General features: G+C 40.9%; 1 protein-coding gene across 1 annotated transcript; it reads right to left on the minus strand.

The window, feature by feature from the left end:
- Positions 1-9,208: 9,208 nt before the first annotated feature.
- On the minus strand, positions 9,209-12,052 carry LOC142433366 (sentrin-specific protease 6-like). The gene is given in 3 exon segments (XM_075538363.1): positions 9,209-9,297; positions 9,300-11,820; positions 11,939-12,052. Coding segments are annotated over 3 exon segments (2,724 nt in total).
- Between the last annotated feature and the right edge of the window lie 1,275 nt (positions 12,053-13,327).

A 13,327-nucleotide genomic window follows, 5' to 3' on the forward strand; every position in this document is an offset into this window, starting at 1 on the left:
TCCCTCTGGTATGTGTCACTCCACAGCCATCTTCCAGGAAGCCGCATTGCTCTATAGAAATGGGAACCTGAGCCTGAAATTCATATATTACGGTCCACCGCTTGTCTGTCAGTGTGTCATACTGTGGTGGCTTGTGTGTAGCTGTGAGGCTGGAAGCTCTGTCACTGGTATTTCAAATGCCAGCAGGGTCACCCAAAGTGAACAGCTTTCAGCAGGACTTCCAGGCTAAGAACATATAGAGGTGAAGGACCTAGCTCCCCACTTCAGAGGAAGGAGCTACTGTAAAACTTCCTCTTACTATTAGGATTTTTATTTGTTTTACCTCATTCATCATGTTAGATTTATATCTGTTCATTTGTACATTTAAGATATTTTGGTACTTGAAAGTCAAGATAGATAACCCTTCAGAAACACTAATAGGAGTAATGGCTCCCTGGGAGGATGGAAAGAAGCGGGGAGGAAGGAAAGGGAAGTTGCTACCATTGATGTCTGTACAACCCCACTCATGGGATCTAAGGACAGAACTGTATGTAAACATATCTATTGGATTGTGTAATATATGGCCAAGACAAACAAAAATGGCTCCTGGAGTAGGGGGGTGGGGGACAGAGGAGATAATGGGGGGCTGATATCAAGGCATTTAAAAAGAAAGAAATGTTTTGAAACAGATTGTGGAAACAATTGTACACTACACTTTGATATGATTGAACTATGGCTCGTTATGATATCTGTAAAAGTTCCCAAGAAAATGATTAAATTTAAAAAAATGTTATTTATAGCTTCAAAACATTGTCAGATACTGAATCTCTAATGACTGGAAGCAAAACATTGTCAAGATAGTGCCAAAGAATGGGCTCTCTGGGATAGAGTGCATTCAAAATGGGACTGAGGAGAAGCTGTTTTCTCAAAGTATAGGTGACCATGATAGTGTGAGTCAGGTAAAGTCTACAGAAGTGGAGACTTTGCGATCTTCATTTGCCGACGAGGAACAACTCAAGTAAAGAACAAACAGCTGCAAAAATCTGCTAATGATCAGAACTTGGAAAGTGTGAAGTACGAATCTACATAAATTGAAAATCATCAAAAGTGAAATTTAACACATAAATTTGAGACCATGGGCATTAATGAGCTGAAATGGACTAGTGTTTCCCATCTTGAATCAGAAAACCATACAGTTTACTATTCCCGAAATAACACAACCAAAAGAAGTGGCATAGCATTCATTGTCAAAAAGTACATTGTAAAGTCAATCATGAAGTACAATAGTACATGTGATCGAATTAAATCTACCCTCCTTCCAGAAAATCCAATCGATACAATTATTATTCAAATTTATGCACCAACAACAAAAGCTAGTGATGAACAGTGTAGCTGTGAGGCAGTACAACAGAAGCGAAATTCAACAACCTCTGGGACTTAGTGTCACACAAATAGATTGTCCAGTTTGTAGTAAAAAAGGAAGGTGTTTTTGACCGGAAAAAGTAAGATACAACATAGAATATATAACATAGAAAACATTATCTTCATCCTCTTCATCTTGTGGTACAGTACAAGTGATGGAAAAATAGTCTCAGGAATTACACAACTCATTCTCAATGGATAAAGGAATTGATTCTTCTCAAGTTTATAACTATGCTCAAGTAGCCAGTAATCATCGATCAAAGAAATCAAAGGAAACTATTTTCATGGAGAAAGACAAATCTATAGAATGGCTTACAGGAAATGAAGAATAAGACTGCTCAAGTAAGTTTATGATTAATGGCAAAATGTTAAACTTCAAGACAAGTTTCAAAGTGGGATATTTAAGCACTTTTCCATGGCCTATATCTTTCTGTAACTTTAGTTATTTTCAAAATTATATGCACAAGTTCTACAAATGATAGTAATGGCAAAAATATAAATCTATAAAAGTTGCAGATCCACTGGTGCTTTCTAGTCTTCAGTTTATTTACTGTCACTTGGAATACTTAGCTAGGTTGTGGTTTGAACTTCTTCAACTTGTCATGTAAAGATAATTTAAGAAGGCGAAAGGTAAGGTTATGAGAAGGATTAGAAGAAAAACACCATTTAATGGTGCCTGAAAACTTCACTCATTTGTGTGACCAGGTTGCAAGTGTATAAGTCCAGCAATATAGGGAAAATCAGGATGTGGTTTTTCTGGGATAAAGCAAAATAGAGACTATATACTACATACAATGTTTATAATTTGTTCATAAAAACTGTTAAAGTGCCAGGTACTGTTTCAACTATACGTTTTTTCTCCCATTTTCTCCAGCATTTGCCAGTTATCTTAAACACACACAAATTGTTACTGCATGATAAAATTTATAAATATAATCAAAGTAATAAGTCCATTTTATCAGCCAATAGATATTTGAAAACTTATTCATGGCCTAAATAATATATACAAAGAACTCAGACTTAAATGTAATGTTTTGAAGAATTCTAGTATTAGCAGTTATTCTTTTGGGGATTGAAGGTAAGAAACAAAGCCCACATGAAAGAAGCACACCAGCCTGTGTGATCATGAGGTGACAATGGGATCATTTATCCGGCATCAAAGACCCAAAACAAAATATCATATCAATGTGAAAAAGTGGGGGGACAGAGGGGCAACTCAAAGCCCATCTACAAACAACTGGACATCCCCTTACAGAAGGGTCACAAGGAAGGGATGAGCCAATCAGGGTGCAGTATAGCACCAAGGAAACATACAACTTTCCTCTAGTTCTTTAATGCTTTCTCCCCACCCGACTATCATGACCCTAATTCTACTTTAGAAATCTGGCTAGATCAGAGCATGTACACTAGTGCAGATAAGAGCTTGCAACACAAAGAATTCAGGACAGATTAACTCCTCAGAACGTGGAGATAGGGGGAAGTTTGAGGGAGAATGGGGAGAAAGTGGGAACCAATAGGAATGATCGATGTACAAACCTAACTCCCCCCACCCTCCGGATTGACAAACAACAGAGACGTAGACAAAGGGAGACAGAAGTGGTGTAAAATATGAAAATTAATATAATGTATTAATTATCAAGGGTTCATGGGGGAAGGAGGGTGGGAGAGGAGGGGGACAAAAGAGGAGCTGATACCAAGGGCTCAAGTAGAAAGATAATGTTTTGGAAATGATGATTGCAACATATTGACAAATGTACTCAATGCAATTTACGTATTCATTGGTACAAGAGCTGTTAGAGCCACCAATAAAATTATTTATGAAAATAAACTTAAATCAGAGGAAAGAAAGAAAGAAAGCCCTTTCCTGAGGAGAAGCTAGTGGCTTTGAACTTCAGATTTTCAACCATAACTACTATGCTACCCAAAAAGGAAACACTGTCTGGTCCTGCACCATCCTCTCAATGCAGAGGTTGGAACCCATTGTTGCAGCCATGGTGTCGATCCATCTCGATGAAGGTCTTTCTCCTTTTTCAATGACCTTCTACTTTCCATCATGATGTCCTTTTCTGGGGTCTGGTTTCTTTTCAACTAGTCCAAAGTATATGAGACAAAGTCTTGCCAGTCTTCTTAATGAGGAACACTCTAGCATTACTTTCTCCAAGATAGATCTGTTTGTTTTTCTGAAAGTCCATTATACTTATAATATTCCTTGGCAAATTTAAAATGCATGAGTTCCCCCGCCTTCCTTAGTCATTTGCTTTGACATGCTCATGTGATGATTGAAAAGGCCTTGCTTAGGGCTCTAAGTGGCATCTTTCCTCTTTAATGCTTTAAAGATTTGTGCCCAGTGCTACCCTTCTTTTGATTACTTGATATTGCATTCACAAGCATTGATTGTGGATCCAAGTAAAATGAAATCCTTGACAACTTCAACAGTTAGGGGCTCATCTTCTGAAACTACATCAGAAGTGGACCACCAATTCCTTATTCCTAGTCTGTCCTTTGTCTGGAAGCTCAAGGGAAACTTCTTCAACATGCATGGCCCTAGTGGTATTTGCAGCACTGGTGGCATGCCTTCTAGCATCTCTGTCACACACACCATTGCGGTATTACAAAGTGGCAGAAGAATTGGGGAGCATGTTTATAACGAACTACTGCTGTCGAATTGATTCTCACTCCTGGTGACTCTATAGGACAGGGTACAACTGCTCCCTAGGTCTTCCAAGGTAAATATTTATGGCAGCACACATCTTTGGCTTTCTTTGGGATGACACATAAGGGTCTATGTTATTCATATGCTATTCTATCATTCATTTTCTATTGTGCTCATTATGTATGTAACAAAATAATCACTATTTCAACAATATTCATGTGTGCAGTTAAGTAATATTATTTACAGGTTTATCATGTTAGTCAACCATCACCCTTCTCTGTTCTCATATGTGTACACAGCAATCCTTGCACAATATTCCCACAGCAATTCCCCAACAGATGGAAGTTCATTTTTGATGTTCTATTTGAAGGAGGAATGACTTCCAATGAGTAACTGAGTAAATGGTTATCCGAATCCTTACCTACTGCATGTAACATGGGTTTTCCCCTTAATTTTACTATTAGAACAGAAGTTTAAGTACATAGTACAGAGAATAATATAGCAAACATATAAGCATGCAAAACACAAACTGGAACTTTCCTTTGCTTCAGATTTCTTGTATAAGGAAAAAGCAAGTAGAATTGAAGCTTCCTTTGCACCCCTTCTCTAGTGTCATACATATTTTTCCTCAGACACATCTACTAGCCTCAATTTAGTTAGTCTTTATTCTTATCTTCAATCTTTATGCTTATAATTTGATCACATCCATATTGGGTTTTTCATATATATATTTGTATATGTTTACATAAATAACATATTGTTGTTCTTAGACGCAGTTGCTATTGAATTGGTTGTGATGCACACCCATCTTAACTAAGCACTACCTGATCTTGCACCATCCTCACAAACACTGTGAAGTTGAGTCATTTTGTGGCTGCCTCTGTGTCACTCTGTCTTATTGAGGGTCTTCCTTTCTCTGGTGGACCTTCTACTGTAACTAGCCTGATGTCCTTCTCCAGGGACCAGTCCCTCCCAATAACCTGTCCAGAGTGTGTGGCAATGTCTTGCTTTCCCGTTTCCAAGGAAAATGTGGCTGTACTATTTCCAAGACAGCTCTGTTTGTTTTATAGACATTCGGTGGTACTTCTAATATTCTTTTCCAGGACCATAATTAAACCCTAACAATTCTTCCCAAGTTTTCTTTATCCATTGCTCAGGTTCATCGGTCTATGGAGAAATTGAAAGGACCATGGCTTGAACCATGCACACCTGAGCCGTCAAGCTCACATGGATGTCTTTTGCACAAGATTTTCCCAAAGTAATATGTCATTTGATTCGTGACTGCTGCTTCTACAAGCATTTATTCTGAGACCAAGTAAAATGAAATTCTTGATAACTTCAATTCTTTCTCTCTTTGTCACAAAGTTGCTCACTTATTGACCTAGTTATGAGAATATTTTCTGTTTCCCTTTTGTTAGGTTGATATTTATTTCATACTGAAGGCTGTAGTTTTGGTTTTGTTGGAGTTTTTTAAATAAATCATTTTATTGGGACCATTTACAGCTCTTATAACAATCCATACATCCAATGTATCAAGCACATCAGTACATTTGTTATGATCATCTTGTTCAAAATCTTTCCTTTATTTAAAACTGTTTTATTAAGAGCTAATCCAGACACCGTACCATTCCATAGTTCAACCATATCAAGCAATGTTGTATAATTGCTAGCACAATCAGTTTCAAAATACTTCTTCCTTCCTTCTTAAACCCCTTGATATCAGCTCCCCGTTACCTCCTCACCCCCCCCCAACCTTACCCCTTATTCTAGTTGTTGTCTGTGTAGATTCACCTATCCTGAGTTTCATACCAAAGAATCAAAAAGACTGTCAATAACAGAATATGAGAGAGATAACTTCAATATGAAGAAAAAGCCCAGAGAAAATATCAAAACCCAGATCAAGCACAAAGTATATCACAGGGGAGATCAAGTGACAAAGTTTGAACTGTTCAAGTCAGCTTGGTCACTGTAATCTACTACTGTCACCCCTCCAATACACTCTGTCTGACACCCAGGTGATTCTCATCCCTCAATGATGGTTACAGGGAGCTTTATTCTATGTGTAGACCCTGCAACTGTATTTCCGGCTCCTGCTGTCATCCATAGCCCTCTGCACCCCAAAATCTTATAACTTTGATACTATTTCAAATTTGAGATTTTGATTATGTAATTTACAGCTCTTGGATTATGGATATTGGTGTTCTTCTTCTTTTTGGACTTAGTGGATGTCTCACTTAGAAAGCTGCTTACATGGAAATAAGCTTTGAAGACTTCAGATGCTATTGTATTTTTTAATCATTTTATTAGGGGCTCATACAACTCTTAGGATAATCCATACATACACTAATTGTCTAAAGCACATTTGTACATTCATTACCCTCATCATTCTGAAAACATTTGATACCAACTTAAGCCCCTGACCTCAGCTCCTCATTTCCCCCCGCAAAATCTTTTCTTTCTATTGAGACCTTTGTATCAACTCACCTTTTTTCCCTACCTCCCCGACTCCCCAACCTTGTCAACCCTCGATAAATTATAAATATTATTGCTATGATTCTAATGACTCTTGAAAAAAAGGTCCACAGTATTTAAAATCAGGAATAACTCATTGCTGGAGATATACAGGCACAATATTTTCCTTTATGAAAATATGTAATACAGGCCCTGGATGTTAGCGATCTTTTTTTCAACACATATAGCTGAATAATGCTTAAACAAAAAAAGAGAGAAAAGTGACCTTATTAGCATAGTTCCTTCCACATAAAATTCCCACAAACTGTCAGCATCCCACAGGATTCCACCTACATAGCAAATCCTAACGTGATACGTTGAGCGAAGACACCTTTCCCAATTATACTGCAGGCTGCTGTTCAAACCACCTTCAGGATCTAGAGCGTTCTCTGTCAGCTCTGTAAGTAGCAGTGAAGCAGTGAAACTCTTTCATGCATGTGGGCAGTCTTGGACTTAGTGCTGCTGGACTGCCCCTCGGCCATGGGTCCATGATTGCTCTCATTGGAGGAAATCTTTCCTGGAGACTTCGCTCAGTAGAGGGAAGCACTCAGTGGAGACAGCCATCTTTGTAAATCCGATGTATCAAATAGCACATTCAGGTTGCCTTCCATTCAAGCTGCACAAGGACATAGATCTGACACGGACCCCGGCACCTTCCTCCTGACCCCAAAGTCGCCTTAGCCCTTCTGCATTCTGGAAACCAATTGTTTGTAGGGGTCTCAAGATGACATTCATTTGCCATCCCTAATCTAAAAGTACCCTTTCTGGAGGGGCTGGGGGCTGGAGGTCGGGGGTGTGTAGAACAATTTAAATATCCATACCAAGAGCTATGTAATTGTGGAAACCATCCATCACCCCTAGTCTGCAGTGCACACTGTGTGAATATCCAGTTGAAATTTACCATAAACCTCTCTGTGCTTGTGTTTATTTTCTTCGAGATGGGATTGCAAACCTCTAACTCGTGGGAGCCACAACCCATAGCCCTTTATCATGTTGTCAGGTAGTGTGAGGCTTTGCTCCTGTGCAGTGCTCAGAAGTGTGCATGGGGAAGTTACGATGATGCTTGGTGCTCAGCATTTGGAAAAGAGTAATATAGTAAAGTGCAAAGTATATGGAATACAGTAAAGATAGACCAGCACCTGGAAAACAACTCAGGGCTCACTATTGCTGCCATGGTTAAGCAGTACTGCTGTGCGCAGGAAGGAGAAAATATTCTCCGAGATTGTGTAGTTTCATCTAAGCTCTTTCTATTTGACCTACTGCCTCATCTAGTGAAGAGAGTAGCAGACAGACCCGAGACCTCACTATGAAATACTTTGTGTTAGAAACTAAGAAAGTCGCCCGTGGCTGGCAGGGTCCCTCCACCACAAGGAACTCTGCGGTAGAAAGATCTGTGGAGCTGCTCCTTCTTTATGGTTTGTCACAAGTTGGTTTTTGTGTTCCCGTTTGTTTGTTTGTTCCTGCTCGATCAGATGTAGCCAGGAGCCTGGATTAGCCATCCCAGCTGCTGGATCCTCTGCCCTGGACGTTGTGTCCTTCCCTTCTGTCCGTGAGATATCCAATTATTCTGTGTTCTGTTGGCTCGGTGCCTGAACATATGAAGCCCCCACTCCACATCGTGGAACAGCATTTTTCTTTGGGCCCTTCCTTAGCTCCCAAACTGGGCTCAGCAATTTTATGTAAGAGCACATTCTCAGTATCGTTGACAATAACACTCACATTGTGTGTGTATCAGTGTGTGTGGGCGTGTGTGTACTCACTACAACCAAGTCAGTGCCAACCCTTAGTCACCCTTTACGACAGGGCAGAAAGGACAATACTGTAACTATTTACTGGAGTAGAAAGCCGTATCTTTGTCGGAATATAGACCCAAAGCCCATCAGTACCCCATTGGACATCCCTTCACAGAAGGGTCCCAAGGAAGGGACGAGCCATCCAGGTGCAGTATAGCACCGGTGAAACAGACAACATTCCTCTACTTCTTTAATGCTTCCCCCACACCCCACTATTATGACCCGCGTTCTATCTTAGAAATCTAGCTAGACCAGAGCATGTACACAGGTACAGAAAAGAGCTCAGGACACACAGGATTCAGGACAGATATTGAGAGTAGTGATACCATGAGGGCAGGGGAAGGGGCCTTCTACAGCTCTTATAACCATCCATACAGCCATTGTATCAGGCACATCAGTACATTTGTTGCCATCATCCCTTTCAAAACCTTTTCTTTCTCTTGAGCCCTTCATGTCAGCTCCTCTTTGTTTCCCTCTCACCTCCCCCCCCCCACCTTTACACCCTAGTGAAACCTTGATGAATTATAAATTCTTCTTCTTCTATTTTTTCCTCTATTTTTGTTTTGTGCTTAGAAGTTGCAGGTTTAAGTTCTAGAAACAGAGAACACATAACAAAAGCTTCCTAATGGGTGAATAACGAAATTATAAATGCTGGGATAAGTTGCCCCATTAACATGGTTATCGACATTTACTTAATACATACTTTATGGAAAATTAATTATAGGACATTAAGAGAAGCATGAAAATTTACAAATCACTCTGAGTCATGGACAATTGCATGTTTTATTGTCTAGACCAAATCAAGAGTGTATTATTTCTAGAGGCAGAACTGACCAGGCAAGAGAAATGGTTAGTCTGCGATCCTGGCGTCATCTGGTTGCGTTCCTTCACCTAAAGGCGTTTCTTCTGAAAGCCTGTCTGCTCGCTTGTTCTCCCGTTGCACTGCTCTGCCTCCATCTTCAGAATTAGGTTGCGGATTTCCTCTCTCTTTGCCCGTATTCTTAGAGGAGGAAACCAGTTTTTCAAATCCATAGGTAGTGCAAAATTGAGAACTGGATTCTCAAAAAAACTCTCGACATACTGCAGCAAATAGACACCGCAATCACTGAGGTTGCTTTGTTGGGGCACGTTTGGACTCAGGTCCATCATGACATCTGTGGAAAAACTCCTCTTGGTGCCTTTTTTAATTTCCCATTCCTCCTCTAGATATTCTCGAAGAATTTTCACAACATGTGAGCGGGAAGGGCCTTGTAGAGAGTCCAGAAGCAAGATGCAAGGCTGCTTACACACGGTGGGCTCGAAATGCCACTGTCCTCTTTCCGGGCTGCAAGGGCTCTCCTGCTCTTTGAAGGGTGACTCATGAGGACAGTTTGGCTTGATTTCACTCACTGCGTGTGCATGTTGTGACGGTCTTAAACAGTCCCCTTGTGGCCCATGCTCACTGTTATTCTTATCAACAACTTTCTCGCACACGGAATCTCCTTTCTTTGATGCTTCACTTTCACTTGCAGTCTGGCTTACTTTTTCCAAACTACCTTTTACATTGCATGTATGTTCCCCACAACGAGGGTCCCTTTCTTCCTGTGGGGGACTCTTTGAAGGAAATAAAGGCATGTGAGGCTTTATGTTTAGAATCCTCGAAATTACAGATTTGGCAGAGCAGGCTTGTGAAGAACTGGCCATTACGTTGGCTGGAGGAAAAGAAATACAATGGTCTACAACAGTTGAGCTTTTTTGGACGAGTGCATTTTTGTGGAAATGAGGATTATGCTCATATTGTGGTTTCTCAAAGCCAGGGAAACAAATAATAGCCAGAAACCAATGTGCATTTTCATTAAGGGGAACAAAAATAAAATCTTTTGCAAAAATATTTACATGCCGGGTCCAGGATTTTACTCTCAGATGTCGCTTTTTTGGTGTTGATAGATTGGTACATTCCTGGAAAGGCTGTCTTTTTATGTCAGTCAGGCATGGGTAGAAAAACGAACTGAAGATATGAATTCGGTTCGCTTCCTCTTTCTTCAGTTTCTCAAGCACCAAATATTTCAGATAAAAGTCAATAATAATATCATTTAGAAATACCCCTTCCTTTAGACAGTGCAGGTCCACATTGGTAACACAGATTCCTCCTCTAGCTGGAGGTGGTGGGTACACTATTAGTTTTTCTACAGGACCAGTAAAGGCGGCTTGGCTCTGTCCAGTTGCCTTGTCATCACCAACCAACTGGAGTTTCTGTTTGCTTTGAAGTAGTATTTTAGAGTTAAAGGACATAGTTTTCATTATGTTTAATTTTTGTATCACACTTCCTTTGATGCTTTCGGCATAGGTTTTTCTACAGGCAACAATTCTGGTATTGGCTTCTTCAAAGGAAATTTTTGAAAAAAAATTGGAAATCTTATTCTTTCTACCTATTTCAATAAGGATTTTTTCAAATCGTGTATTTGTTTCAAGATCAAGGTCAGTGTCAAAACTTAAGATAATATATCGTTCTAGATTCGGTATCTTATTTATTTCTTTACACTCAGTCCAAACTTTCTCTTTCTTGTGCATTTGCAGCTGCGTGCTCAACTTTCCATAAACTGCTGGTGTGGTCTGGAGAAACACTACTGGGGGGTTTCGGACTTGACACCAGTCACATTTCATTACATCAGAGGTGTCTAAGGTAATTGCTACCTGACCACCTTCCGGTTCTTCTAGCTTTATCTTGATAAAACCCAAAGCAAAAGTGACTGGCTCTAGTAACACCCGGAGAAGTATTCCTACTCGTATACATCGACACTTTAAAATGACCCTGTCACAGGAACTCTGGCAGCTTATGGACAAAGGATGTACTATGGTTTCTTCAGAAACAATTTTACGCCGTTTTGGAGGCTTGTTGAGACCAAAACTGCCCAAAGGGTCTCTCATGCTTGCTCTAATTGCCAACGGAGCGTTATTTAACTCGGCTTGGGCCAGAATGCCTCCTCTATGTGTGTTTTCGTTGCAGGCTGCTTCCAGACCCCCGGTGGGGGGCGCTCGGGAGCAACATGCTGAAGCAGCCTGTTGAGGAGCTAAGCTCTCTCTTCTGTTGGCTCTGTCACTGTCCTCATCATCTCTGAACAAATCGATTGGATCATGTGGATGTGAAAGGCTGGGTTTCCTTTCCTTCCTCTTTGCCATTTTGGCTCCTTTCGCATTGGCTAGAATGACGTTCGCACTAGTCTGCACGTATGTCTGTCTACTATCATCACAGTTCACAGTCATATCAGTGGGGGGCTTACCCTGGCTGAGGCCATAACTCTTCTTGGTTGTTCTTGTATTTTGTGACTTCGGGCCTGCAGAATTCTGAGGAACCGAAATCCCGGATAACGGTCCAGGCGATTCACTCGGACCTGTGGCTTGTGTACAGTTCTTGTGAAAGTCCTTGGACAGATTCATACCGCCACTTCGGCAGACGCTGTGATCGTCCTTTCTCTTCCAGAGCTTGGACGACCTTCAAGCTGCTCACGGACGGACATTGACGGGAAACTCCTGGAAAGACCAGCAGGATTCTTCTGACGTGGGCGTGGCACGAGGGGTAGCATTGTTGACATCAGAGCACCTTGGCAATACTTTGGGGCCAACGGAAAGGCCTTAAAGCAGCAGTGTCAACTTTCTGGCCACCAGGTGGGTATCCGTTCCTTTCTGTTCGGGCTGCTGCTTGCACTAATGACATCCGTGTGCTAGCATGTTGCAAACGTCTACCATGAACTACAGTTGCCGAACATAATGGTGCATTTTGTGTCTTCTCACTCAAGTCTTATGGTCGCTTAACATGTTAACTCCAAATGGATTCCCTTTCAAAGTTTTGTTTCATCTTACATAGGTTGTCAAGAACAATTTCAGATCGGCAATTCACCTTTGTTCCTTTTGAGGTCTCAGAATCCTCATCTTCATCTACACTTAGCAGATCTGCCCCATCTTTATCTGAATCTCTTTCATTTGCTTCCCCACGACCAAAGCTCCAATTATTTTATTTTTAATAGTTTTATTAGGGGCTCATACAACCCTTAACAAAATCCGAACATACATCAGTTGTGTAAAGAACATTCATTGCCCTCATCATTTTCAAAACTTTTGCTCTCCCCCAAGCCCCTGGCATCAGCCCCTCATTTTTCCCCTCCTCCCCATAATCTCCTACTTCATGAACCCTTGATAATTTATAAATTATTATTTTGTCATATCTTGCTTGTCTGATGTCTCCCCTCGCCCACTCTTCTGTTTTCCATCCCCTAGGGATGAGGTCACATATAAATCATTTTAATCGGTTCCCCCTTTCCAATCCACCTCACTCCACTTTCCACGTATAGTCACTCACACCACTGGTCCTGAAGGGATCATCCACCCTGGATTCCCTGTGTTTCCAGTTCCTATCTGTACCAGTGTATATCCTCTGGTCTAGCCATATTTGCAAGGTAGAATTGGGATCATGATAGTGGGGGAGGAGGACACATTTAGGAACTAGAGGAAAGTTGTATATTTCATTATTGCTATGTCGGACCCTGACTAGCTCATCTCATCCGCAAGACCATCCTTATGTAAGCGGATGTCCAGTGTCCTGCAAATTGGTTTTGGGTCTCCACTCCGCACTGCCAACCTCATTCACGTGGATATCTTTTTTGGTTCTGATGATGCCTGATACCTGATCCCTTCGTCACCTTATGATCACACAGGATGGTGTGCTTCTTCCAGGTTAGCTTTGTTGTTTCAGAGCTAGATGGCCATGTGTTTACCTTCAAGCATTTAAGGCCCCAGATGCTATATCTTTTGATATCTGGGAAGCATCAGCTTTTTTTTTTTTTGCCACATTTGCTTATGTGCCCATTTGTCTTCAGTGATTGTATCAGGGAGGTGAGCACAGAATGTTATGATTTTTTTGTTCGTTGATGCCTGATAACTGATCCCTTCGTCCCCTCATAATCACAGGCTAGTGTGCTTCTTCTAGGTGAAC

The sequence above is a fragment of the Tenrec ecaudatus genome, chromosome X (assembly GCF_050624435.1).
Source record: "Tenrec ecaudatus isolate mTenEca1 chromosome X, mTenEca1.hap1, whole genome shotgun sequence".
Taxonomy (NCBI): Eukaryota; Metazoa; Chordata; class Mammalia; order Afrosoricida; family Tenrecidae; genus Tenrec; species Tenrec ecaudatus.